The sequence below is a fragment of the Buteo buteo genome, chromosome 2 (genome assembly GCF_964188355.1).
Source record: "Buteo buteo chromosome 2, bButBut1.hap1.1, whole genome shotgun sequence".
NCBI classification, from domain to species: Eukaryota; Metazoa; Chordata; class Aves; order Accipitriformes; family Accipitridae; genus Buteo; species Buteo buteo.
In genome coordinates, this window is record NC_134172.1 from 15,706,270 (window position 1) to 15,732,291 (window position 26,022).

The window sequence follows — 26,022 nt, forward strand, 5'->3', positions numbered from 1 at the left end:
ACTTTGACAAAAGAAATTTTGCAAGGGAAGCCCCTAACTTAAATTATATTAATAGATGATAAATTAATAGGTGACAGATTAGTAGATGATAACTTGTAGTGATTATAACACTTCCAGGTGGCTTTGTATTTTGTCTACAGCTTTCATTGTGTATTAATGTAATTTCTTATTGTGTGTTTTTATTCTATAAAAATGTGGTTTTGCTCATGATTTAAGTTTGTAGTAATGATGCATATAGAGGTGTCAAAACACAAGTGATAAATTTCAGTGCACAGCCATCGATTGGCACTCGGATAGTTTTCTGCATTGCTGGGTAAAATGAAGTGGTTTGCCAAGGAAGGTGCAACCCTTCCATTCCTGACTTGGTGCCATTCATTCTGCGGCTTGCAGTGATGGGTTTCATGTCCCGCCAGAGCTGTTGACCCTTTGTACTATCCAATTAATGGCAGCCTTTCCTTGGGCTGATGATGTTGTGATCTAGGCATTGATCTGTGTCTCTGCTGATAGACATTTCTTGCTCCTTGGTGGGAAGAAATGATGAAATGCTGATCTACAATGGCACTTTGATGTTGCTGAAAGATTTTTTTTTTTAATAGTAGATTAAATTGTCATTTGCAGCTTGTAGCTGTGTTTGATGAGCAAGATCCACACCATGGAGGTGATGGCACCAGCGCCAGCTCGACAGGCACGCAAAGCCCGGAGATTTTTGGCAGTGAGCTTGGCTCCAATGCAGCATCGGCCTTTCAGCCTTACCAAGCGACAAGTGAAATTGAAGTCACTCCATCAGTCCTTCGTGCAAGTAAGTAAATGTCCTCGGTATCTTGACGTGTTTCATCTTAATTTATGAGGATGCCAAGTGCTGTTACCTATTCATGCTGCTGGTAAAATGATTCATTATCTGTCCTTATCGAAAGCTGATCGGAATTGAGAAACTGCGTAAATGCTCGTTGCATTCAAGTAAACAAACCTTTCTGTTTTAATAAATTATTTATAAACTGATTTTAGGAGCAATAAGCTCCTTCTGTGCTGCCAGTTTAAAATTGTCCTCACACTGAAATCACAGCAAAATTTCCAAATGCAGTTGCTGCACAGTGTAATTTTCAGTTTGTCGGTTTTGTTCCATTTAATGAAGAAAAGGGTAAAAAGAAACTAAAGATAAGAGCACTTTCTACTAAACCTGTCAATGTTGCTAGGCTATGCTTGTCACCTTTCCATAAAAACACCTGCCGATACGTGCGTTTACTGTGTTGCAAAAATACACATCTTTAAAAAGCAGAACCGATAGCGAGGAACATCCCTTTATTTTGTTTATTTCAACATGGGGAACATTTGTTACAAAACTATGAAGCAGGAATTATATATCACATTTCTTGCTCAGGCAGGATCTTTGAATATTTCAGCTTACTAAGAAGAAAAATCATGCAACAAAATTTACTGTGTCATTTTCATTGTTGTTAAAAGTATCAAGCAAACAAGACAATGTTGTATAAAGCATCATGCCCTCTTAGGTGTAGTGTCTATCATTTTGCTCACTGAACTTTTGAAGTAGTAACTCCACTCCAGAAAATTCTTAGCAGCGGTTAGTATCAGTCCTTTGATATTCTACAGATACAGTGTTTTAAACAATTATTTGTAATTCCCGAGAGATTACTTTTCTGTAGGTGTTCTCTTAATGGATAAAATCTGTGTTTAAGTAATCAGGTAAAATGCAAATGGAAAAGTTACCACACTATTAAGTTTGAGGGGTTTTGTACCAGAGTGTTTTCTATAAAATTAAGGGAACAACATTTAACAATTAGCTTACATAGACTTGAACATGTATCCTTTGAAGCTCTAACTATGCTTCATTACAACACAGAATTAAATTAGGGAAGGGATTAATGGCAGAATAAAGAAGTATCCTGGAATTTCAGGACCCTTCCATTTTGCTGTCAGTAGCGTATGCCACAGCTAAATGCATATCTCATTTCCATGCATAAGCCAAAAAGCTGTCCTCCTGGGTTCTCAATTTAGCAGGGGTTAGAGCAGACAAATACATACACATTTTCTCCTTAGTGTGCTTATCTGGTGTATTATATGATACATTGATGTTAGTGCATCAAAATCATATAGTGCAGATAAAATTCAATGATACATTCAATGATATATTATCTTCAGTGTTATTCTGGAAAATACAGAGAATACTTAGCTAGTTCTTCATTGATTGCTAAAATGACCAAAAAGTGTTTTGAGAACCTACAAGACAAAGGTCTATAGAACTGCAGAAGACTTTTAAAACTGTTGGTAAGAATTATAGCTCTTCTGATACTTTTTATAAAAGCACACAAAAATAAAATATATGAAACAATTTGTCATAAATATGTTATCACAAATCAGATATGTTCTCGTATCTGGCTAATTCCTTTTTTTATGTTGACAATTAAATATATTTTGTTTTTAAATGTTCCAAACCACAGGCTTAGAATCCCAGTCCAGTAATAATATCTCATATTAAAAATACCTATTTCAAGAATTTCATTTAAATATACATTGAAAATGGAAATAATATCCCTATTGTATTTCCTTTATAACTTGTGAAGTGAAGCATAGCATACAAATGGTATTCTCAGTATTTCAAATAATTATCTTCTTACTGTGTAAGTTCTATTCAGCAAATAAAACCCATCCAGTTTTGTGGTAGATGCAGATCCTGATTATTACATGTTGACAAGGTCATATATCTATTAATTGGATTGGAGATGGGATACAAAATTGCTGTAATTATTGTAATTTTCTAGCTAATTGCAGGGTTGGCGGTGAATATTTTACTTCTAACAAATGAAAAACAGTATTCCATCTGAAATTGGTTTATAGCATTTTAGACATTTTGTTTTACATCTCTGGTGCTTTTTGCTCGCAAGCTGGGCTCTGTTTCTCAGCAGTTCACTCGCGGAAGCGTAGCTTTGTGCCATTCTGCTACTGCTCACCTGCACCCGAGGGGTACGGAGCAGCCTCTTTTCAGAGGCAGAATCTCAGCGCAGTAGGCTGGGGCTTAAGGGCCTGCTGAGATTTTCCTCTCTTTGTTCTGGTTGCCATGCTACCCCTTTTGTTTGTTTATAGATCACGCCGTCGCTCCTCTCCCAGCAAGGGAAAGGTTAGCTAGATCAGGTCCAGCTGGAAAAGTAATATTCATCTGGATTCCCTCTTTTCCCATGCACAAACACAGCCTGTGCTTTGCATGTGGGGGGGTTGTGTCAAATTGAATCTTCCCATCTAAATGTGGAAACAAAAATGAGGCTGGCTCTGTACCCCCTATGTTGTTTTGCAATGTGAAAACACAATTCGATACAAGCAGTTGATTTATTTATGTTTCTTATCTAGCTCTTTCTCTTTTACTGCTTTTCTGTTACCCAAGTTAAACTTCCTATTGTGTTTCATCAGTTGAGCTGCATTTTTTTTCTATGCATACAGTACACAAGGCATTTTTTGTGTGTGCCTGCGTGCTTTCTGAGAAGAGGTTGGAAGCTCACTGCAGAAGATTGTTAAAGCAGACTGATGTTTATTCCCTGCTGAAATATAAACTGGAGGCGCAGGTGAAAATTGCCAAACCTAATGAGCAATTTGGCAGATAAGACAGGATGTCAGGCAGTGACAGTTCAGCAGCGGGTGCACTGCCTGTGAACCAAGTTGTTTGTTTCACAGTACTGCATTTAAATATTGTAAATAAAATCCCTTTCCAGCTACATGAGATATTGTGAAAAGGGTCATCTCTTTGTCTAGTTTTCCTTTTAAGTTTTTAGCTCTGTTAAATAGTCAAGGGTGGTCTTAGTTCTTGGTCTTGGTGTGATTATATGTTACAAGTCTCTCTGTTTCAGCAGTTACGGTTAAAAAAGCATTTTTAGTGTATAACATTATTTGGAAAATATATTAAGAGGATTTAGAGGACTGATTTTTTTTTCTTTTTTTTCCTTGCTCAAAGTAGAGAAGAGTAAGGAGGCTGGGGGATCTTCCTTCTTTCTTTCTTTAGCCCTTTAATGGGAGGGTACCGAGAAGATGAAGCCAGGCTCTTCTCACATGGGCACATTGTTGCTGGAGGCAACAAACACAAGTTGCAACAAGGAAAATGCCAGTTAGATATTAGGAAAACAATTTTTACCTTGAGAGCAAAATGGGCTGCTCAGTGAAATTATGGCATCTCCATCCTTGGAGATGGACAGAACTTGTCTGAGCATGGCTCTGGGCAACCTGATCTAGCTGGTCCCGTTTTGTGTGGAGGGGTTGGACCAAATGACCTCCAGAGATCTTGTCCAACCTCTGAAGTTACCGTGTAATTCTGTGACTTCAAATATCATTAACAAATTGAAGTGTTTGCTTCTCGAAGCAGTTATTTTTAAAAGTAAATGATGTTCTTAGTGAAATAGTTAGCAGACAGTTGTGCAAGCATATTGCGCACTTACAGCTTAGTACAGTTTAGTATTGTGCTAGTTTGTGCCAGTGTGACACAGATCAGCTGACCGTGCCTTTTACAAGACTACTGCTTTTGTTTTCAGGATGTCTTTGGTAGGGGTGTCAGCTCCTTAAAAAGGAGATATGGGGTAATGGCAAGGCTCTTCTTAAAGCCTGGAGGGTGAGCAGCTCCTGGAAATGCTGGCCAGAGGAGTCTAAGAAATTACGAAGAGCTAGCTGGAAATGGTGCGCTCCAGTGGTGTATTTGCTCAAGTGATCTGTTTCATATATGTTATTAGGACTCTCGGCATCAGTTTCATATTCTGGTCACAGAAGCAGATGGTGGGGAAAGAAAAAAGATCTAGTTGAGAAGTTATGAAGTGAGTGCACAGCTGGCTGTGAAGATACACTAAAAGTGCAGAGGAGCAAAGTACTTAGGGCAGCTTCACATCATTGTTTACCCTTAGCATGGGTGTTGCTCTAAGGTTCCCTGTGTGCATGTGTGTTCTTACCCTGCAATAAGTACAAGTTTATTCCTTAGGGGTAAGAGCACACATGCAGACTTTCACTGGAAATTCATTGATATATTAAAGTTAATGACCTTGCTTGCCTTTTTGAATTTGTGGGTCTCTCTCTGCTTTCTGAGTAGTTTTTGGAAGTTCACTGGCAAATTAGTAGGACGTATCAAGTATAGTCCCTGAGGGCTCTCTTAGGTTAAGGACTATTCAGTATTTTAATAACTCTGAACTGGAATATAGAGTTTGCATAAAAACCTAAGATGGAATTTCAAACACTTTGGATGTCAAGGTTTCAGTTCAGCATTCACTTCATACATTTATAAACTGCTTTGAAATCAGTGAGATGTGCGCAGTCACCGCATCTAGAAAGAAGAAAGTAATTTGCAAGGCAATACTAGTGAACAGCTAACTACACAGTACTGCAAGATGGATCTAGGCATTCTAGTGCATTATTATAGTGCATCCGGGCATTATGCTCTTCCATCAAAGGATCAAAGGCAAATGCTGTTGTGGGCTCACTGAAGTAGTTGTGAGCAGGAAAACTTAAGCTGGAGTGACCAGTTATAGTGCCAGACTTGGGGAAATTGTAAACAAGTTGGAGAGAGCTGAAAGAGAGTAACAAAAGTAAGATGCTTTGGAGACTATGACCAAGCATTGGAAGGGCTGGTTTACTTAGTTAAGTGAATATAAAAACTGATAGGGTCCAAGTCTTCAACTGTATTTTTTTTTTTTTTTTTTGTCTCATTCTCCATGTCAGCTAAGAGAAGGGCAGTTGGCATTTCCTGGGAAAAAGCCATTTTTTTGTAATCTGTAAGTCTAAAAAATGTTTTTACACCTCATGTAACAAGCAAATCTTTGTGGGAATGGTTCAGACGCCTGTTCTGTGTGCTGCTGAGCGCTGTCCTGCACTGTGGTATAAGGTAGGAAGGCAACCAGCTGGCGGTGGCAGATCTGTCCTGTCCCTGGCTAAGCCATTGGATTGTTTGGTAACCATGGGTGAGCTGCTTCTTGTGTCCGTTGTAAATATGTATGTGTCTTTTCTTAGCATCTCACAGTTTGAGTGTTCAAAAAAATCCAATACTAAGCAAACCAGTTAAAGGTGTGAGCACAAAAATAAGTATGTGAATTTCAAGTACTTTAAAATTGCTGTTTTAAATATGGCACTTCACTGATTTGATACAAGCATTTTTCTAGAGTCCCAAATGCATATTCTAAGAATTAATTTGTTAACATTTCTAAGTTCCTTTGTTTAAAGGTTTGGAGCATTGCATGTTAGCATGTTGGCAAAAAACTGCAGAGGTGAGTTCATATTTGTTCTGGTTTCAAAAGTGATGATAGTTTCAGCACTCTTTCCCACATACGGCCATTAGAAACTTTTTCATTCTTGTTTGTATCTCTTTGACTCCTTATTCAGCTGTGAGTCAGGATTATATATTGAGATAAAGTAATTTTCAAATGTCAAAGAACTAAGGAAGCAAGAGATTAGAAGAGGGAGGAAGAGAAAGATGACTTCATAAAACCCCAGATGTTTGGAGCTTTGTCAGATGGAGTTACCTCTAGGGTTAAATAGCTGCTTACAAAGTGTAGAGAAAGTCATCCATGTTTATAATAAAAGATTATGGCTTTACAGGCAATGCTTGTTAAAGTCAGTGGGAGGTTTTTCACTAGCTCCACCAAGCTTTGGGTCAGGTTTGCTTTCCACAGTGAGTTTCCTCAGTCAGGAACTTTTGTTGGTGACCAGCCGGTGTTCAGGTGCCCATTGTTGCAGTGCAGTTCCAGGAATGAATTCCAGAAGATTTCCTAACCATCATTCCCACTTTTACTTCCTTGCCAGGTTCTCAGATGTTTCCTTTACCATGTTGGATAATATGAAAAGAACCTTGAACTGAGGCTTGCACCGAACTGTTGGTGGCTGAATAAGGAAGGTTTCTCATGCATCAGAGTTTAAGGAGAAGATTTAGCAAAGTCTGTTTCCTTACCTTCTGGTGCTCTTGCCGTTCAGGAATTCTTATTGCATTTATCCCTGTAGCTCTATCAAGGATGTGATTGTTTTAAAGCCAGAGTTATTGAATCAAAAAATCAGTACCAGGTGCTGCTTTCTTCCATGAGGATATATTTGTTCTTTCTACAGCACAGTTTTGACTTGAGTGATCTCCAGTTGGTGTTTTCTCCAAGCGTAGTGCTCTGCTGTTAATTTGGGATTGCTGAGCAGTTAAAAAACCATGTGTTTTTGATGAGGCCGTGACACGTTTGTAAAAACAAATGGATTTTAAACTGCTTAAGTTTCTAAATTAACCTTTAATATCTTCAATCTTCTCAGTATACCATCAAGCAAAATACTGTAGCTTCTAGTAGGATTAAAAAATCCCTGAAACCAATAAAGTAAATAATTTTAGAATTTACTGGATTCTCTAGGGGAAACCTAAGTAATCATGGGGTATTTCAAGATGTGATTCCATATGGTGAGGGCTTCTATCTTTGAGTACTGATAATGGGTGGTAATAAAAATACAGTATTGTATCTGATACCTGGTGGTATTTTGTACCATAGCTACAGAATGTAGTACAAGAGAGATAATAAGGAAGGGTTATGAAGATCTGAAGTATTGAATTTGAATAGTTTAAGAAGTCAGGTTTGGATATTAGTCTAAATTTGACATCTTAAATAGATTTAATGATCACTTGAACAAGAAGCTATTATGGAAATCACAGCTGTATTCTGAGAATGTTTTGATAGGCATGTGTGTGGTGGTGGTATTGCTGGGTTTTATTTTCCCCTTCTTTAAATGAAAGGTAACTTTTTCCTTAAGGGAACTGTATTTTTATGTATACAAAAATGTTATGCCATTTTATCCAATCAAACATTACAGTGTAGCTGCTCAAGTCCATTGTATTGTGATATCATGGGTTTAATCCCATAGTGATAAAGGTATTTGTTTATCAAAAGAGTTTGTGATCACACATTTATCAGTAAGTGTAATAGCTCTTTCTATAGATAATTTCTTGATTACTTCTCTATTTCTTGTTATTTCATTGTAAGCAAACAAGAAGGAGCACAGTGAAGGCAAAAGAACATGAATCTGAAATGCGTAGGGAATACTTTTTCATGGTACAGACAGCCACCCTGTGAAATTTTTTACTTTATGGATGCATATGTACCTATTACACTTTTTTTTATCCAACAGTTTCTAAAACACTTGTGCAGTGTTTATAGGTACTTATTCTGAAATGTGATAAAACAGTATGCTTCAAGGCATCCTTAATATCCAGAAACACCAGTCTGCGAGAGTAACTTGTATCCTGGTTGTGTTTTGCTTTGCTTTGAGGCAACAGCATTGGTCGGGGAGGTGTGTGGACTACTGACATAAATGACTTGCAGACTATTTACCAACAGGAGAGGATGTAGAGTTTGTCAAATGTACTTAATTAGTCACTTGGTCCTAAGCAGGATGTTCTTATATGAAGGGTGTTGTAGAGTTAGTGAAGAGTGTCGTGATGCTGGAGGCTCTGTGTCATAATCTCTGTAGGATTACCCTGTGTTCAATGCAACAGCTAGTGCATGCCCCATGCATACCCTCCTCCGCCCCGTGGATATTTTTGACCACAAGCCCAAGGCTGTAAGTTATTATACTTAAAGTATATCCTTAATTAGGCTAAACTTGTACTTCAGTGACAGCATTGTTGCTTGCTTTTGTTCTTAATTCACAAGGGATCTTCTTGCTCCCTTCCTTATTGCATTCGCAGCATGTGCACTCATATACTCTTTTTTCAGACAGGGATGTGTTTTGGAGATAGATCATCTCTTTTGGTGATCACTGGGAAAAAGTTGCTTTAAATTCTGTGTCTTTGACATGTTCTTTTGAGGGGGATGAAACAGGGACAGATGGCTGCTAGTTGAATAGGCTTATTCTTTAGTTTGTTTTTTATTTATTCTCTCATGCACTGAAAAGGACTGAAAGATGATACAGAAATGAAGGAGTGGATGAGAAATAACTTTCCATTAATTTGTTGCCTTATTTCATGCTTTTAAAAAGATAAAATTTGTTCTTTCTCCGACCCATCTCTTGTTGTAAATCTTAAATGAATTGTGTAAGTAAGATAAGCTCCAGCTTCAGAAATGCTGTGGGTTCCTGTTAGGGGCAGATTAAGCATTTAGAGTGAGAATCAAGCATATGTGTTTAGAAGAACTTTCCTCCACAGATTTTGGGCCCCAATAGCACTGGATGTCGTGGAGGTGACAAGCCTGGCTTTTGCCCATGAGCCCGGTCTGAGCCGAGACGAGGCACGAGCCCACAGCCCGCTCTCCTGCCGGCACAGCTCAGCTCAGCGCAGCTCAGCGTCTCCGAGCAGTCCACAAGTAGGGCTCCCTTGTCTCCCCCTCTGTGACACTGTGGGAGCAGATGAGGTCCCCCTTTGTGACCCAAGAGCCACCCCGCTGGAGGGGCCTTCACCACCCGGGCTGATGCCAGAGCTTGGCTGTTTGGGATTGGAGGTGGATGTGAACTTGGGCTGTGTTCTGGTCTGTGTTTCTTGCCTCCGTTATGGATTTAAGTGATTAATTCTGTCAGCATTTTTGGATTTACAGAAACTGGAAGTGATTGTATGTATGGGAAGGGAGTTGGGGACCATGTGAGTTTATGAACAAAAGCAAAAATGGTGCTTAGGTTAAGATAAAATATTTGTACTACTACTTACATGCATACAGTAAAGGGCTCTACAAAGACAGCAATAGTGAGCTATTGTGTTAGCTTCTGGAGACGTGCATGAGTTGGGGACTAGGCTTCTCAAAGCAAACTTTGATCAACCATTAAAACCTTGTCCCGAGGGGTTGGATTTGATTCAGCTCTCAGTACAGCAGTGCTCACAACTGGAAGTAAAACTGGGACTCTTTTGGCAATTGCTGGGCAACAGCTGATTCAGAGCAGACACAATGGATGAAGTTAATATCAACAAACTTAAAGTTCTGCATCTGAGCTAAATACTCGAGGCAGTCCAGTTTCTCATTCCTGGAGAGGAATGGACACCTTTAGGGTGAGTTCCTCTGACCTGTTTTACTGGCTAATCTCCACTGATGGGAGAGAAACAGAGTTGACCAGTACTGAAATACATGTCTGTGGATCCCCTTCTGCATGTGATTTACCTCACACCATAAAAGTAAATTTTTATATGGAAGATTTTTTTTTTCTTTATCAAGTAGGATGTTGCCTTTGTTGCCTTAAAATTGGTCATTTTGATATTTGGAAGAGAAAGGCTAAGTGGTGTTTTACAAAGCCAATGGCTTCTCAATTTGACCCACAGAGGAATTTTACATGGTTCTGGGAAGTTCCTACACAGCCATAACTATGCTTGGGAAGTGTATTTGGGTCACGGACAGTATGTCATGAATGCAGATAGTCCCATGTTATCTTTTTTTCAGAGTAAAATTGAGTATGAGAAACTTCTATGGAATTTCATGGTTAAACCATCAGTGTCATCTGCCTTGTGTCTGACGCTGGTTTCTAGTCACCTCATGCGGTACTGCTCCCAAATTGGTAAACCACTGCAAAGAGGCAGCTGTACTTTTTCTTGCCACGCGTTCTGAAACCTCGAAGCATAACATGTCATGCCATGCGGCACTGAAAAGCCAGCCTAAATCTGGGGGAACAAGCATGATGTGGAGTTAATAAGCACTGAAGGACTTTGAGTTGCCTTTATAGTTCTACACAGTTGAGTGCCTGTGTACCCCATTCCCGCACACATCATGCAGTGTCTGGGTGTTACGGCCATCCTGCCCTTACTGCTGTTGAGGGCATCGTGGCTTCCCATCGGCATGGGAGAAGAAAGCTCTTTGTATACGTGCTCAGCCTCTGAGTGGGTGGCTGGGGAAAGGAGCCATCCCTCGAATACAGGCTATTAAAGTAAATGCCTTTGCAGGTTTGCAGACTTAATAATGGTGAGGAACAACTGCTGAGACTGTTTCAAATGAAATAAATAACATTTGAAGCAATGCTAGCATTTTTAGTAGATTATAAAAGAATAAAATTATGTTCACCAGTTTCTGACAAGTTAGAGAATGGACAAATATGCCTTGTTAACCAGCCCTATGCAATATACAAATTAATCTTTCAGTGATTTTTTGGTAAGTCCTCTCTTGATCTCTCTGCTTTTGGGCTTTTTGGAACCAAAACCTCAGAAATGTTTTCTGTGTATGAAAGCTTTCTCCACCAAATATAAAAATGATGTTAGCTGCTTCTATTCCAACCCATTTTAAGCTCTGATGTTTAAGACCTTCATTAGATGACAGAGGGATTTTAGGTCAAGCACTGCCTGATTTTCATGATGATTTCCATCTGAAGGGTCTTGCATAGTGAAGTCTCTTCATGTTTTATTTAAAATTTTAGTTGGGTTCTTGACTCATGGAAAAATAAATAAAACTGAAGGGCTTACTAGGAGTGCTGCAGTGAAAAAATTATGGAACTGCTTTTTCAAATGAACTGCGTGACATTTATCCGTGAGAAATATCCATTAAGTGAGTGAATAAAGTTACTGCTCTAGTTTGACATAGTAGGCAATATTTCTGTGAGTTTTGTACATGTAGATGATTTACCTCTACCTCTGTCTTAAGTTCACCTTTAAAGTAATAAAACATAAGTGGGCAAAGGCTTCCCGTAATCCTGCTTTCCCATAGCTCTTCGCTATGTTGCTTAAAACATAACATTACAGTGAAATAAGTGTTTTCACTTCGTCCACCCGTAAGGGTAGGGGGAAATCTGTTTGCAGTTATTGCTGGTACTGAGATAGTATTTCTAGTTTGCACTTTGGCAGTGAACAGCGGTGCGGGATGTGTAGCTGAAGGCTTGGGGAGAGGGTCTCTGCCGGAGCAGTGGCTCAGTGGTGAGCAGGGCTGTCTCAGGGACCCAGAGAAGGAGGAGGAAGAAGAGGAGGAGAAGCCGCATGTAAGCAGTAATGGAGGGAAGGAGGAGAAAACTGAACTGTTTAAAAACCTAGCCCCCAAAAAACGAAGGATGAAAAAGCTGCAGTGAAACTGCAGCTACAAATATGCATAGATGTTTGTTTATTACAGCTTGGTCTGCGTATTTCTTGTGTTAGCTGAAGAGTTTACCTGAAATTGTGTGTGTCTGTTGGCAGTTCATCTATGCAGTAGTTCATTGTGGTGGCAGCAAATCCAGAAAGTGCATGGAAGATGAGGGTACCAAAAAAGTGCATGCTTGAGCTGTGTCCTCGGTGGTTCTGGGAGCGAGTAGCTGGACTCCCGAGGGTGCAGAACAGCGGCTTTGTTGCATGGCAGCAGGGTGGCGGTGCCCGGGAGCATGCCCCAGACAGCCGGGTACAGGCCCAGTGGGATGAGCTCGCAGAGGAGCGCAGTGCGTGCACGTGTAGACTTGTCTGTGCTTTTATATTAGAATTTCCTTAAAGTTCTCAATGGCTGCGAATTCAGGGCAGTATTGTAATACTGATAGTTATGCGCTATTTACCTGGTGTGACTGCTGGTGTACAAGCAAGTTTCTAGGAGTCTTACTTCATTCTGCATTTTACCGGAATGATTTTGTGGATGTGGATGTGAATTCTTTGCATGGGATTCCTATTACGAGCTGAATTGAATATTCAATTACTCCTCAAAGCCTTGAGGCAGTACATCAACTTCACTCATACTGAGCAATTTGTGCTGTGCTGTATGTGCTGTGTACCGGCTTCAGTTTCTGAATTCTCCCAGGGCTAGGATTTTGCTCTGTTCATTTCCATTTTTCTTTTTCAAAGTTGGAATGTTTTACTAAGGGTGAAAAATATTTTTAATGAAGTATTTTAATTTGTTCTCATGTTATGGACATATGTTCCCCCCTTCCCTCATCTAGGTTTCACCAGATGTTTTAAATATTTTCTGAGTACATGTGCTTTCAAGGTTTTTCTGCAAATCCAGTCGTGTTTAACAGGCACTGAGTCCTTGTGAATCAACGTTGTGTTTTTCTCTACTTTATGCCTCCCAGATCTGGCAGATGTCTTGAGTTCTAGGACAAGAGATTTTCAGTGTTTTCTGTATGAAAGCAGATAAGATTTGTACATAGTTAGAATTTCCTCAGAAAGGAACAGAGTTTCAGACCTCTGTGGGAGGAAGGCATTTCATTGACCATGTTTTACAGAATTTAGTAAGTTTAGTAAGTAATTAAATCCAATAATGCATCTTATGCTGTATCAAAAGTGATGGCTTTTGTAAGGAAACTTGTATTTGTTCTTCACTTTTCCTCCCTTTTTTTTTTTTAACTTAAGTGAGTAGCATATGTGACATGTAAAGAAAATATGGTGTTTGCTTAATCTTACATTGGAAAAAGTTCTTGATCTTAAATTCATAGTTTTAGCAAGATGGATGGTAATTTTCACTCACAGATACATGTGCTTAATTCAGAGTTTAATTTTGACCTTGACCAGCCAAATTAAATGTATTTTTTTTCATTTTAACCATAACTATTTTCTTACTTTTTTCACTTGCACTGCAATATAAATTGTTTGTTCTGTGTTTCCTTATTTCCTCACTATTTTTCCTGTCATTTGCTTTAAGACACCTGAAGGGTCATTTTTAGCAATGAAAAGTGAGGAAATGTCAAAGATAGGGCTGCTGACCAAGGCTCTTCGTGTGCTTTGTGATTTCTGTCTGTGGTTATCAAGCTGCAGAACATGAGATGCTCAGCATGTGTGACAGGGATGAGGCTTTAACCCAAGAGGAGGTTAGCTGGTGACTTGATGTGCCTTCCTTCTGTTCCCATTTGCTGACTTCCAGATTGAGAACCCAGTGCAGCTGGGTTAACTTGATGCCTCGTGGAAATTTTAGAAAGGAGACAACTACTTCATATCAGCCCATGATCAGAAACAGAGGGAGAAAGGAAAAGAGAAGGCATGAAGAATTTGAAGAATTAAAGAACAAAGAAGCATGGATCAGAAAAGAAAAAAAAAAAAGGAGGAGCTAGTGGCAAGGAATGTTTACCTCCCTGGCGACAAATGAAAATACTTAACTGTTTCCTTGATGTTACTTTGCCATATAAACAGTTACCCTAGGAGCCATGTAAATGATGTATGTTTATGAGAGAGAAGTGAGTAGGTTTCTTTCTGCTGCCCCCCTCTCTCCCTTTCTCTTTGCAAAACTATCTATAGAATCTGAGACCTGGTCCATGCCAGCAACTGCAAAAAAAAGTTAGACATGAAAAGGAAGGCTAATCCCACGTGATTACACTTTTGTTATTTCTCAAGTGTTAATCACAAAATGAAAAATGGTATTGTGTGTAATCTTAGATTTGTATAAGTGCATGATGACATTTTGAATTACCTTTCCTGAAACACAAACTGTGGATGTCTCAGCCGTAGAAGACATTCACTGAATTGCAGAGCTTTAAAAATGACAGTCCTGAGGCTTTGATGGATTCTCTGTCTCTTGAAGTCTTGAAATTAAAGTCAATATTTTTCTGTATTTCCAGCAGAAGTTAAAAGACTAAATGCAGACATTATTGCACAGTGTACCTGGGCTTATATAGGTGTTTGACAGGATGATCACAGGGTGTCTTCAGGATTTGAGTTATGAGGCTTGTTTGGAGTCTTGCTGTAGTGCTGCATTGTGCGTAGTGAATGATTCTTCCCATACTTGGACGTGTGCTTTTCGCATTTAACATTCTTCTGTGTTTGTTTTCTTAAAATTCCTAACTCTTTCCCCCTGTTTACGGTGTCCATTCCAGCCAGTTCTGTAGTCTCCCCATCCCATCTGCCACAGCCTGTCTTTCCCTAGCTATGCTGCTTGTAATATCCTTATCTCCTGCAAACCCTCCAGCAACCTGGTTTCTCATTCATCCATACCCTGTTTTGTTTGTAGGTGGAGAGTGTGTTTTTTTGGTAGGGTTTTTTCATTATTTTGTTTTGGTTGTTTTTTTTTAGGAGAAAAGGAGAAAATTAGCTTTAAAAGTTTTTTGCATTTGTCTTTTGATACAGCTTCTCCTTAGTGCAGACTTAGGGCGATGGACAGCATCTGGTTCCATCACCATGGCTTGGGCTGGTCTCACTCTCCTGTGGGGCTGGCTGGTGACTGAGCTGCTACCCAGGAAACTGGGGCTGATAAAAATTCTGCATTAACTTTTTACACTCTCTTGGCCCTTTAACAGAAACTGATCTGCTTTTACTCTGCTAAAAAAATGGATGTCTTTAGCCCTTTTCTTCCCAAAGTATCTCTCCTCTTTACCTCTTTTACTTCATGGCCAACTGCTGGCGTAGCTGTACCACAAAAAATTCCCAAGACTGTATTTTTCAACAGTGGCTTCAAGTCTGGTCTGACTTAATTAGTAGGAAAAAACAGCTTATGTCTCTGGCTGTATTAGGGGGCTTCATGCTGTTGTGGCATGACTGCTTTTTGTTGAACCTTCAATGCAGAAGACAGTTTACCTTACAGACTACTTTTTTTTTTTTGAAAGAAAAATAGGTTAAAGATGTAAGTCACCACATAAACGCTAAGTATGGTTACAAAATGCAGAAATGATGATGATATAAAATTCTGTAAGGAAAGCCGTGCAAGAATGCCTGTGGGCCTAGGTTTTTATTCCTTTGCTTTTACATCAAGAGACTAAAAATGCTTATGCAATATTAATTCAGGATATACAGCAAATTGGCGTTTGGAAGCATTCAATTTTCTTCATAATTGTTCTCCATTCACTTGGCCGATTATCAGTAATTTCAGGGAATTAGAGATGCTCCTTTTAGAAGTTTCTAGTGAACTCTTTATAATTGTCAAACAATAACAAACCCGCCACTTAGGCAGCAATTTTCCCTCTTGCTGTCCTCACACTAATGTTAGATCGCTGTTTGGAAAGGCTAGACAAGAAAACTGCCATGTAGTAAATCAGTAGGAAATTTTTTTCAGCCTCATGCTGCTGGGTGAATTTTGATCCAAGAATTTTTGTGTTTGTTTTGTTCATGCAAAGACTTTTATCCTCCAGTTTGGGTCCAGGGAGGTTGTTTTTTCTTGATAGCAAGATCTGCAACAGTATATTTTGTTAAAGAACTTAATACTATATTTTTGTGGATTAATCTTTTATTTCTTTAGTCACCTCTAGGTGAGTCCCACAAGAATGTAATTCAAAGCGTGTGATGTCCAGGTCTTCCCTTTTCCTCTGCTGTAAAATGAAAAGGGAAAGAAAATTGTTAAAACCCCTCAGGAATGGGGTTGTGAAGTGCCATTTACTGAAAAGGTGGCTTTCTGTCTTCTCTGGCTGCATCACAGACTTCCTAAAGCACAAAGTGTGCGCAGGGACAAGAGCTGCAAACCTTCTGTAGTCAGAAAATGGTGTTGGGAGGGACTGTTTGATGGGGATGTCTGTGACAGCGTGATTCAGTGGCCTGGTGGGGTATGTTCTGTACTCACCTGTAGGTTATGGGTCATCATCTCTCTGTCTCCTGATCCCTGTCTCTCCCTGTCTCTGCTGGAGTTAGCAGGCCAAGAGGACCAGCATACCAATGCTGTCCCTGTGCCAACCAGGAGTGAGGAGTGTGGACATCTGAATGTGTGGTCTTAGGTGGTTTTGGTTCCTGTTCCTCTCGGTGTAGCTGCTTCCCAGCCCTGCTGAGGTGCTGCTGCTGAAGAGGAGCAGCAAAGCTCTCGGTTGTTTAACTGTTTTTCTCTCCAGCTGTGTGGAAACAGCAGGAATTATTATACTTGATTGATGTTTTTAATCCAGTAGTTATATTTGAGATAACCCAACTGCTTCTGAGGAACATGAAGCAACCTTGCTTTACACAAACGGTTTTGGTAATCTCAGAAAAAGCAAATATACCTGTTTGGTTTATTTTAATCTGCCCAATGTTAGAATTGCTGTATTAATCACACAAAAGGTACAATGACGGTTGTATTCCAAGAACCAATCAAAACTGGGGGAGGTGAGTGAGGGGTGCTTGATGCTGAGCATGGAACAGGGAGCAGGCCAACCTGTCCTCCTGTCCAGCAGCAACATGTTTTGTAATACCTGCATCCAAGAGTCGTTCCTCGGCAAGTGGTCTTTCCTCTTGCTGTCTTTTGCTTGATGAAGAAGAGCCCCTCTCTTAGAAATGTTCTGTTGTGGACAGGAGGGGACGCCGTCCGTTATTAAGATTCGGAATTGATTTCCCACATATGCTTGATCTTGGCTCCCTTTTTAAACTACTTGAGGAGGTTTGCATTTTGCATATGCGTTTCGTGACCAATGGGTAAGTTTTCTCTACTCCTCAATTTGAACTTGAGTCTAAGAGAAAGGGTGTTAAACATCCTTTGGAAGTACTTTCAAATGCTTTAAAAATACATAAATCCAAATCTCATCTGAGACACAAAAGTGAACTACGTCATGAATTAATAACTTTAAAAATAGTTTTACAAATTCCAGAGAAGAAACACAAAGTAATGAACTTGCTCTTAGAAAGCTGTTTAGTTTCAGAAACATTTAAGAAATATTTTTAGTGTCTATGTGAATGATATGGAAGATAATGTTTCAGTTTCTGTACAGACAAGTTCCCAACTAAAACTAATACGTGTCTGTATGAATACAAATTTACTTTTGTTCTGGGGTGACCTTAAAAAATATCTGCATGAGGGTTCTTTCTTTTAAATAGCCTTTTTATTTGTAGTGATGAGTAAGTATCTGAGATATTATTTAATGTGGTAGATTTTTTGACATCTCGTATGAAATATTAAATACACTAGTTCTCATACAGTTGCTAAAATATTCTGCCTTCAGAGACTGCATAAACACAGGTAACTGAAAAATAAGCTATTCTTCTGCTCTCTTATCTTACATGAAATTCAAGATAGCTACTTTTATTAAACAGTAAAGTAGTTTTTAGCCAGAAGCACCAGGTTTAATGTAAAAATAGTGTAGTTTGGCATAGTATATGTGAACAATTTCTTAGAGTTAACTTTCAGATTTTGAACTAAGCACTTGAAAAAACAGAGATGGTTTCCTGTTAGAAGCACATTGACTGCTTGACGCATACTGCAGAGAAGTTGATGATCTGTGAGAGCCTATGGATGTTCTGCTCTCAGTTGTTTGTACATCTTCCCTATGTTTATTCTGTGAATGTTCAGGTGCTGTGTACAAACCTCAGAAGGATGCATGGATTGAAAAATCAGTGCGCTTGGGAGGTCTTAATACCAGGAAGTTTTCTAAATTCTAATGTAAGATAAAAATGATGATACTAAGACTTGTTCCCTAAAATCCATTGCTCTCAGGTGGGTTAAAGAAATAACTCCATCAGTACAGGAGACAGCTCTCTTCTATGGCTTTTTTTTAGTGTTTATGCAAGATAACTTTCTTCATTTTGAGGTGTGGAAAATACCTGAATTGCATTTCACAGAGCCTTTGTGGAGAGCTTAAGTTAAAAAATATTATTACAGTGAATTTTATTTTTGGTTGTAGCAGCAGCATCTTACAGATACGCAGCTACAAGCTGGGTAGGGGAAGCCGGTGGATGCTGAGGATTGGTCACCGTAGTGCTCTTACAGCTGTCCTTTACATCCTGACTGTGGTATCAAAGTGCAGCTTGGGCACTCATCCAGAAAAGTAGCTCCTCCTTTGCATCTCCATGTTGACAGTTGGATGGATAGTGACCCTTCCATGTTCCTGCTTTACTCCTGGATATATTTTTTTCATTGACTGAGGTTGTTAGCCTTGACGCTGCAGGGGCAGTGTCTGGGTGCATGGCTCTCAGGGAGGTGAGTACTCTGACATCAGCCCATGTGCAGGAAGCCCTGGCAACGGCCTTACGTGGGCTAGAGGAACTGTAGTTCCTATGTTTCCCCAGTTTCTCTTCTGTCCGCCCTCAGCAGACGTTTTGTCAACTCGTTATCTTTCTGCAGGGAGGCCTTGGAGAGAGTGAGGTGTATGTAGTAGTAGCACAGGGCACTTAGCTGCGTTCAGGGGCAGGAGGCATTCAGTTACCAGATTAGTTGTAACAGCATTTTTGTGCTGCTCTGTGGAAAATGCAATGTGTTTGAGGGGTTTTGCAGACTACTCTTGTCCAACTGACTACTTGCAGGACATTTCCTGGATAATCCTGGGCTATTGATTTTCCTTTGAATCTGTTGGGATTCCTCATGTTCAAGGAACAGCCTCCAATTATTCATGCTAATGGAAGAGGACCAAGTAATATACGCTGGCTGTCCCCTCCTTTTCTCATTTCAGTGTATCAATACATTTTGGGCTGCAGAATAATAAATAGGTAATTAATCTCCCTTGAAGAATGAAATAGAATGAAAACACCTTAATAGTATAAAAGGTATAATAATAATTTAAAAAATATTAATAATTTTTGTAAAATAAAATTTGTCTGCTTCATGTTCCGTTTCTGCCTGCAGATACTTGAAATTGTTGTAGCACATTCTAGGATGAGACAAGGAGGGAGGCTTGTGGTGTGGAGGCAGCTTGGAAAAGTTAGCTGCTGGGAACCTGACAAATTCTGGCATGAAGTATATACCATAGTATTTCAGTAAATATCTTCTGTTAGTTCTGGCTAAAGCTGTTTCTCCACTAAGAAACATGATCTTCATCTCTGGGCTAGAACCAATCACAAATTATAATGAAAATTGGCAACTGCAAGCATGAAAAGTCATTGATCCAAAAATTCATGAACTGTCTTTCATGTAGTGAGATTTCTTTTTGAACTTCAGCTGAGGCTCTTTCTATTTGCTTATTCTTGGTTTTGAACTTTTAGGAATAATTTTTGATTCTCTTTAGCCTTGGCAATGTGAAATAAAGAGGAGTGAGAGGTATGTAATTAAGCATGCAGCGTAACCGCATGTTTCCAGACTTGTAAAAGGGAGGAGAGAAAAAAACAGGTGGGGGGAGGGAGAAAAAAAGAGGAAGAAAAAAAAAGATAGGTGTTGCCAAAGTTTCTCCAAGGTGTAGAAAATTTTCTACCTTTCCAGAAGAGAACAATTCAGGCTCCCTATTGTTGTAAGGGACTTTGTAAAGTACATGTAAAGGTAGACAGCAATGTTCAACTTTGCACATGCTTCAAGCAGCAGCTAGTCTCCTACTGCTCATTAGGCATGGTTTTAAAAAAGGAGGGAATATACTTCATAATTATAAACTGTTTCTACTAAAGAAGAAGAATTAAAGATGTCTGTTGGTCTGTCACCCCTTGGAGAATAGGAGATGTTCTGTTTTATTGTCCCATTGTGGGCATTATCCGAACAATTTAACTAACAACTTCCAATGTAGACTAAATTGTCTTACTCCCTATTTGGCTACTGGGAACACTGGAGTTTTCTGCAGAAAGTGATCTTTAACCTTGAGAATTAATGAGAAGATTTCAGCATGTTGTGCTCATAGCTGAAGCTTCTTACTCCACACTCATGAAATTGGAAAGAGCTTGTTTGGATGCTGTTAGGTTTGTGTAGTCCCCAAACTTCACAGCTGCCCAGACCATTCTCTGACCTACCCCCAATGAAAGGTCAGGCACAGCATCGCATCTTCTTGCAGAGAGCCGCGCTGTCTGCCCTCCCATGTCATGGGCATGGCAGCTCCGCTGCTGTGCATCCCCTGTGGATGAGGAGGGTTGGTGACATTTCGTCTCATTACTTAAACACGCAAGTACTTGGTTTGTCTTCAGATATTGAGCTTGAGATCTTTATGCTCTGTGCTTTGCCTTTGAGCTCTATTAGTCCCTGAGTGCAGAAGAGCCTTGTACTAAAAATTGTTTACCTGAGCACATGAGGTGGCATGACATGGCCTCTTCTGAGTTCTGCTTGAGGTCTTTTACTCTTCGTGGTCATCAGTGGCAGATATGAGCTCAGTGAAACGTTAACTCGCAGAGATTTGATAACACTTTAAATGACAGCATGTTTCCTGAAAGTACCAACATGTTTCTAATAATCCTAGTAAATGGTTCTGTTATGGAAACAAGAGCAAGTGCTATTAAAATTGCAGAAGCTGTTAGTCATTTTTAATAGTTGTTCAGGACTTTGTTCACTCTCTATCTTATTACAGATATTAGCTGTCATTTTTTTTTTTTCTGTTTTGGAAACTTGGTAGTGTACACAGAGGCTATTCCTTCCCACATGTTCTTTCTTCTTTAATTTTTGTGCATATAGCTATGAAAATGCATGCACAAATAATTTCTGACAAAATACCCCCTTGAAGTGATTGTAGTCAAGTTTTCTTGGTTGTCATAACTATTATGCTTCAGTTAAATATCCATCCAAATAATTTCTATAATAAAGTTATGTGGATTTCGGGTAACGCAGGTTCAGATCCATCTCCAGGTGTTGATATTCCCAAATGGTAGCCTTCTCCAGCCTGACAATGACCTGTGAGCTGCATGTAAGTGATCATTTTTATATCTCAGAAAAACTCCAGATGGGTTTTTGACGATTCCTGTACTTGTCTGCAGTGGAGCAAGGCTGGAGCCGGCCATGCTCTTCCCAGCCTGCGGGAAGAAGAGTCTGGGTGCCCAGTGCCTGCTTAATAGTGAGGAGGTTCTCCACAGAAACGTGGAGACATGCCAGATTAACAGCCAAACACTTTAAAAGGTGGAATATTCACCTGATGACTGGCAAAGAAATACCTCTTCCCTCACTGTTTCAAACATGAGGTAAACAACCATCATACGTAACTGGTTCACTGTTCACATAGTTAAGATACCAGTAGCATCCCTACTGCCACCTGTTATTTACCATACCCTGTGTACACACTGGACTATTTGGTGATTGTCCCATTGTGATGTCTTTACTAATCCAGAAGTTTGGCTGGTTTTTTCCCCTTCTAAACCCCGGTAGAAATGCTGTAGGTTTTCATTTCCTCACTGTTTGCCCGGGAAGTGGCCAGTGGGTAGGGTTTCCTTCACTGGGCAGGAGCCGCAGAGGCTCCGCAGCTGTCTGGGCAGTGCAGACCATTACCTTTTTGAAAAGTCAATTAGCGCCATAATTCATGAGCCAGTGGGTGCGGCATTAGGTTCTGATGGAGAGTAGGGAAGGAAAGAGATTCCCGTACCAGCTTTGTAAGGACTCGTGTAACGATAAATCCCTTGTTAATGACACACCTGCTGAATTGCAATTAAGCATGCTTAACTCTTTGGTGTCTGGATGTGATCCACATAGGAGTTCCCACCTCACATATGAGGTGATGTAGTGATGTACGAGGCTGTGTCAGCAACAGATGTTGAGAGAGTTTATTCTAGGATAAGTCAGAAACAGATATAGACTGGCAAGTAGTTCTGAAGCCCTAATATCTGGGACTGCAGAGTAATGGCACTTCTGCCCACCCTTTTTCCTCCTCATATAAAGGCACAGTGGTGGCCTGGGGACCAGAAGGGGGTCACAGCATTGGCAAGCACAGCAGGTTTTCTCCGGCTGAAAGTCACTGATGAAAGAAACGTAACGTGTATTATACACATTATATCATTCCTGGTTCTTCCTAACTGAGCTCTTCAAGTTACAATCTAAATCCTATTGTTGCACCTATATTTATTCCGTTCTGTCCAGGAAAAAGTTGCAAACTTCTTCATTTAAGTGAGACTTTCTGAGGCTACCCAAAACAGCCCATAAACAATATATGGTTTTCACTTCACTGCATTGTGTTCCTTAACAGGAGCAAATTTACTATTCAATTTTAGGGGATTTTTCAAAGTTGTGGTAAGAAAAATATGTGCCAGCTTTCTTCCTGTGTATCACAGCGGTGAAGCATTATCAACTCAGTTATTTGCTGTCACTGCAAACCCTTGCCTGCACTGCAAAATGACTTGTGAATGAAGATGCAAAATACAGTGTCGTCATTATAGTAAGTAACTAAGTATCAGTCAGAGTCTTATTAGCAAGGCATGATCTTTGATGTAAGCAAAAAAACTTCAGCAGCAGCAAAGATGATGATGCTTCTGCTGTTGCACAACTGTTTGATGAAGTAAGGAACAGATTTTGCAAAATTTTGACATCTGGGGGACTAGAAGTGCATTTGTCCTACATTTGTAGCAGTAGTGTGAAAATAGGTAATCCAGCATGTTTCAAGGAAATTCATGAAGAATGTACCCAAAAAACCTGAGACTGCAGCTCATTAAAATGTACTGAAACATAATTTTTTGACAGAGACGAGTAGAACATTTGTAAGACCTGACATTTTTGTCTTTTCTTTTGGCATGCAAATATATTTGCATTTTAGAAAAAAGCCCAGAGAAAGGAGACGGAGAGGGTGTAGGTAATTAAATTTTAATTTTGGTTTTAAAGATCTTTCTCTAATTAGCTTTAAAAGTCAGTGTCTAAGTAAATTGAGTTTCAAGGTGCAATCATCTTTTTCCTCCTGGATCTCGGTATTTAAAAGTAAAAAGAAAGAATAGTAGAAAAAGAGAAGGAAGATTGTTATTTTAAAGGCCTTTCAAGATAAGGATTTAACATTACCTCATTACTAAAATATAACTGTGGCAGGTTGATGTTTTCTTATTTCTGAATTTCAAAGTCATTGAGCAGTCATGGTTGGGAAAATGGAAAACTTAGGTTCTATAAAAGAAACTGAAAATGATACTGAGAAGATAAGGACTTTTCTTCTTTCTTTTGCTTTATAATAAGACTTTTTTTGGTGGCTTGGTTGCATTCTTTTCATTGCTGTCCATTTTTCCAGAGATGATCTTACTTTTCTGTGAGTCATTTTTGATCATAGGCATGCTAATATAGTGTCTTGTATTTCTTAAAGGTATGCTAGCACACAATGGGTTTTTGTACATTTTACACAGCCAAGTGTAATTTCTCTACATTCATATGATGGTTAGGGACATACGCACACCTGTCAGATTTTGCAGGCTGGATGTAAGAGTCCTACGACCTGCCTCATTCACCTGCCAGACCACATTGTGCATTTTTAGTGCCATGGTATAGCCTCTGCCTCGCTCCTGATATGGCTGCCTGCCAGATCTCCAACTGCATGGTATGAAGTGGTATGAAGAAAACAGAATAATTGTGATTTGTCATGATTTTAATGTGCGAATGCTTATAAATGTGCCATTTTAAAGCTAAAGAAATAAGAAAGCAGAGAACAATATTTGATAACATTGGAAATATGTCTGTGAGGAAGTACATAAGCTGTTGTTTTAGATGAACAGCTAGAAGAATAACTGAAAACAGTTGGCTTTGTACATGAAGTAGTTATAAATATCTGGAATTGTGTGAAGTTAACAATGATTTTTTTTTCTCTATAAGAGGAGTGGCAGTCTTGTTACTTAACCAAGAGTTCTGAATGTAGAGAAATTCATTTTAGAAGTTGATGTTATTAAGCATAAACATATTTTCAAGTAGAGAAATGCTAATTATCTAAACTATGTAATCTTAAGCTTTCTTGTAATTTTGAAAGGGAGAGCCGTGACCACTAGGTAGTTGGCATTTGTAGGTGAATGATGCACAATTGCTGTAATATCTGCAAATGTTAAAGCATTTGATAGAAATTTAAGCATCTTGGAAATTCCAAGTTAATGTGAACATAAACACTTCAGCATGGTTTGAAAATCAGTGTAGGAATCTTAAAAGTTGGAGGCAGTCTTAATCTAGAGATTGTTGTCCAGTAGGGTGTCATGAGGATTCCTGTTAGTTTTGGTTTTATTTAACATCTTTAAATTTGGGAGAAGCAGTGCTGTAAATGGTATGTTAATTAAATTTCCAGATGTTGAAAAGCTAGGAAAAGAGAATAATACAAATGGAGGAAAGATAAATAACTCAATAGAGAAGTGGTACACATACTGGAAAAATATAATTTAGTTCCCTCTGAATAAATGGAAGCTAACGTAAGAATATCGATCTAAACTGAACATATATGTTAATTAACAAGACAAAGATGCTGAAGTGAAGCTATAGAAAAAGCTTTAGGATTTCTGTGGATATTCTGGATTGACATGACAATAAAATACCCAAATGTAATTATTGTTGACTATGTATTAGTGTCAAAGTTCAAAAAAAGACAGGGAGGATACTCCTTGTAAGACAGCACTGAGAGTATTTCATAAGAGAAATACACTATTCTGGGTGTCTTCTGAACAAGTTAAGACTGGAATAGTATTTACAAAAATGAACAGTAACAGAGAATTAAGAGAGGCAGAGGTGAAGTTATGTGCTGTGTAGCACTGTTTAGGGGAGAAATGCTATAATTGTCTGTGACACATGGAAGGAAAAGATAGTTTTGTAAGCGAATGGGAGATAACTAGTAACAGGCAGATAAACTTGGAGAAAATAATACAAATTTAGGAAAAAAAAATTCTGAAGATTTTGACCAAGTAAAGAGTATTCACTTTGGGAAATGATGCAAATTCTTTTATTAAATAATCATTACTTAAAAGTGGAATGGATTCTAGGGGAGAGAAAAAATACTGGTCTGGGCCATGAAGAGAGAATTGGTGGTGTATATATGTATATCATCGTCTTTGCTGTCATGTCCAAAAGTATGTTTCTGAAAAGATGGGCAACTGGTAGGTAGCCTTGCAGTGCTACTGTTTCGCATCCCTCCCAGCAGCCATCCCTGTATAGCGTGCCTCAGTTTGCTCCTGCAGGACAGATGATGCAGTTGTCTGGGGAGTAGTTCCTCACCTCTTGGAACTGCTTTTGATTTTAATATTTTTTCTTTTTTGATTCAAGATGCCTACAGTTGATTTGTGCTGTTTTGTTAATCTTGTAGAGAAGTGCTGGCTTACGTTAGCTGCTGCTAGGGTTTAATGGAGTTTGTGGATAAGTTCACAATCAGCTGGTTTTTGTCTCCAAATGTTTTTCTTCTATCTGTAGTCCAGTTTACAACAGCGTCAGTGGTCTTTGGAAGTTACCATTGTCATGTCTCTAGAGGTTTGCAAGAATGAGAGTTGAACCAATTTGGGGATTTGAGCTTTCAAAGGTCATAAGAGATGTTTGACTCTCACTGTGTCCAACTGAGTGGAACGAGGAGCTGAACTGAACCTACTGAAATTGGAACCAGAGCTTGGGGAGCTGTGCTGGAGTGTGAAACTCAAGGCTAATCTAAATACTTTAAAAGAGGTATTTCAGTTAAATATAGACAAAGTCTTAACTTGTAGTTTTAAGTACTTCAAGCTGAAACAAGCAGTCCTGCTTTCCTGAGCCCCAGGAT

General features: G+C 39.2%; 1 protein-coding gene across 13 annotated transcripts in view; it reads left to right on the forward strand.

Moving 5' to 3' along the window:
* Window positions 1-26,022, forward strand: part of PARD3 (par-3 family cell polarity regulator) — a 462,776-nt gene that overhangs the window by 157,147 nt on the left and 279,607 nt on the right. For all 13 annotated transcript variants that reach the window (XR_012652929.1, XM_075046174.1, XM_075046081.1 and 10 more), the window contains exon 3: window positions 619-799. Coding sequence is in view for 12 of the 13 variants with exons in the window: in XM_075046174.1 (XP_074902275.1) it covers window positions 619-799 (181 nt within the window). In the remaining variant the exon portion in view is untranslated. The remainder of the gene's footprint in view (window positions 1-618; window positions 800-26,022) is intronic.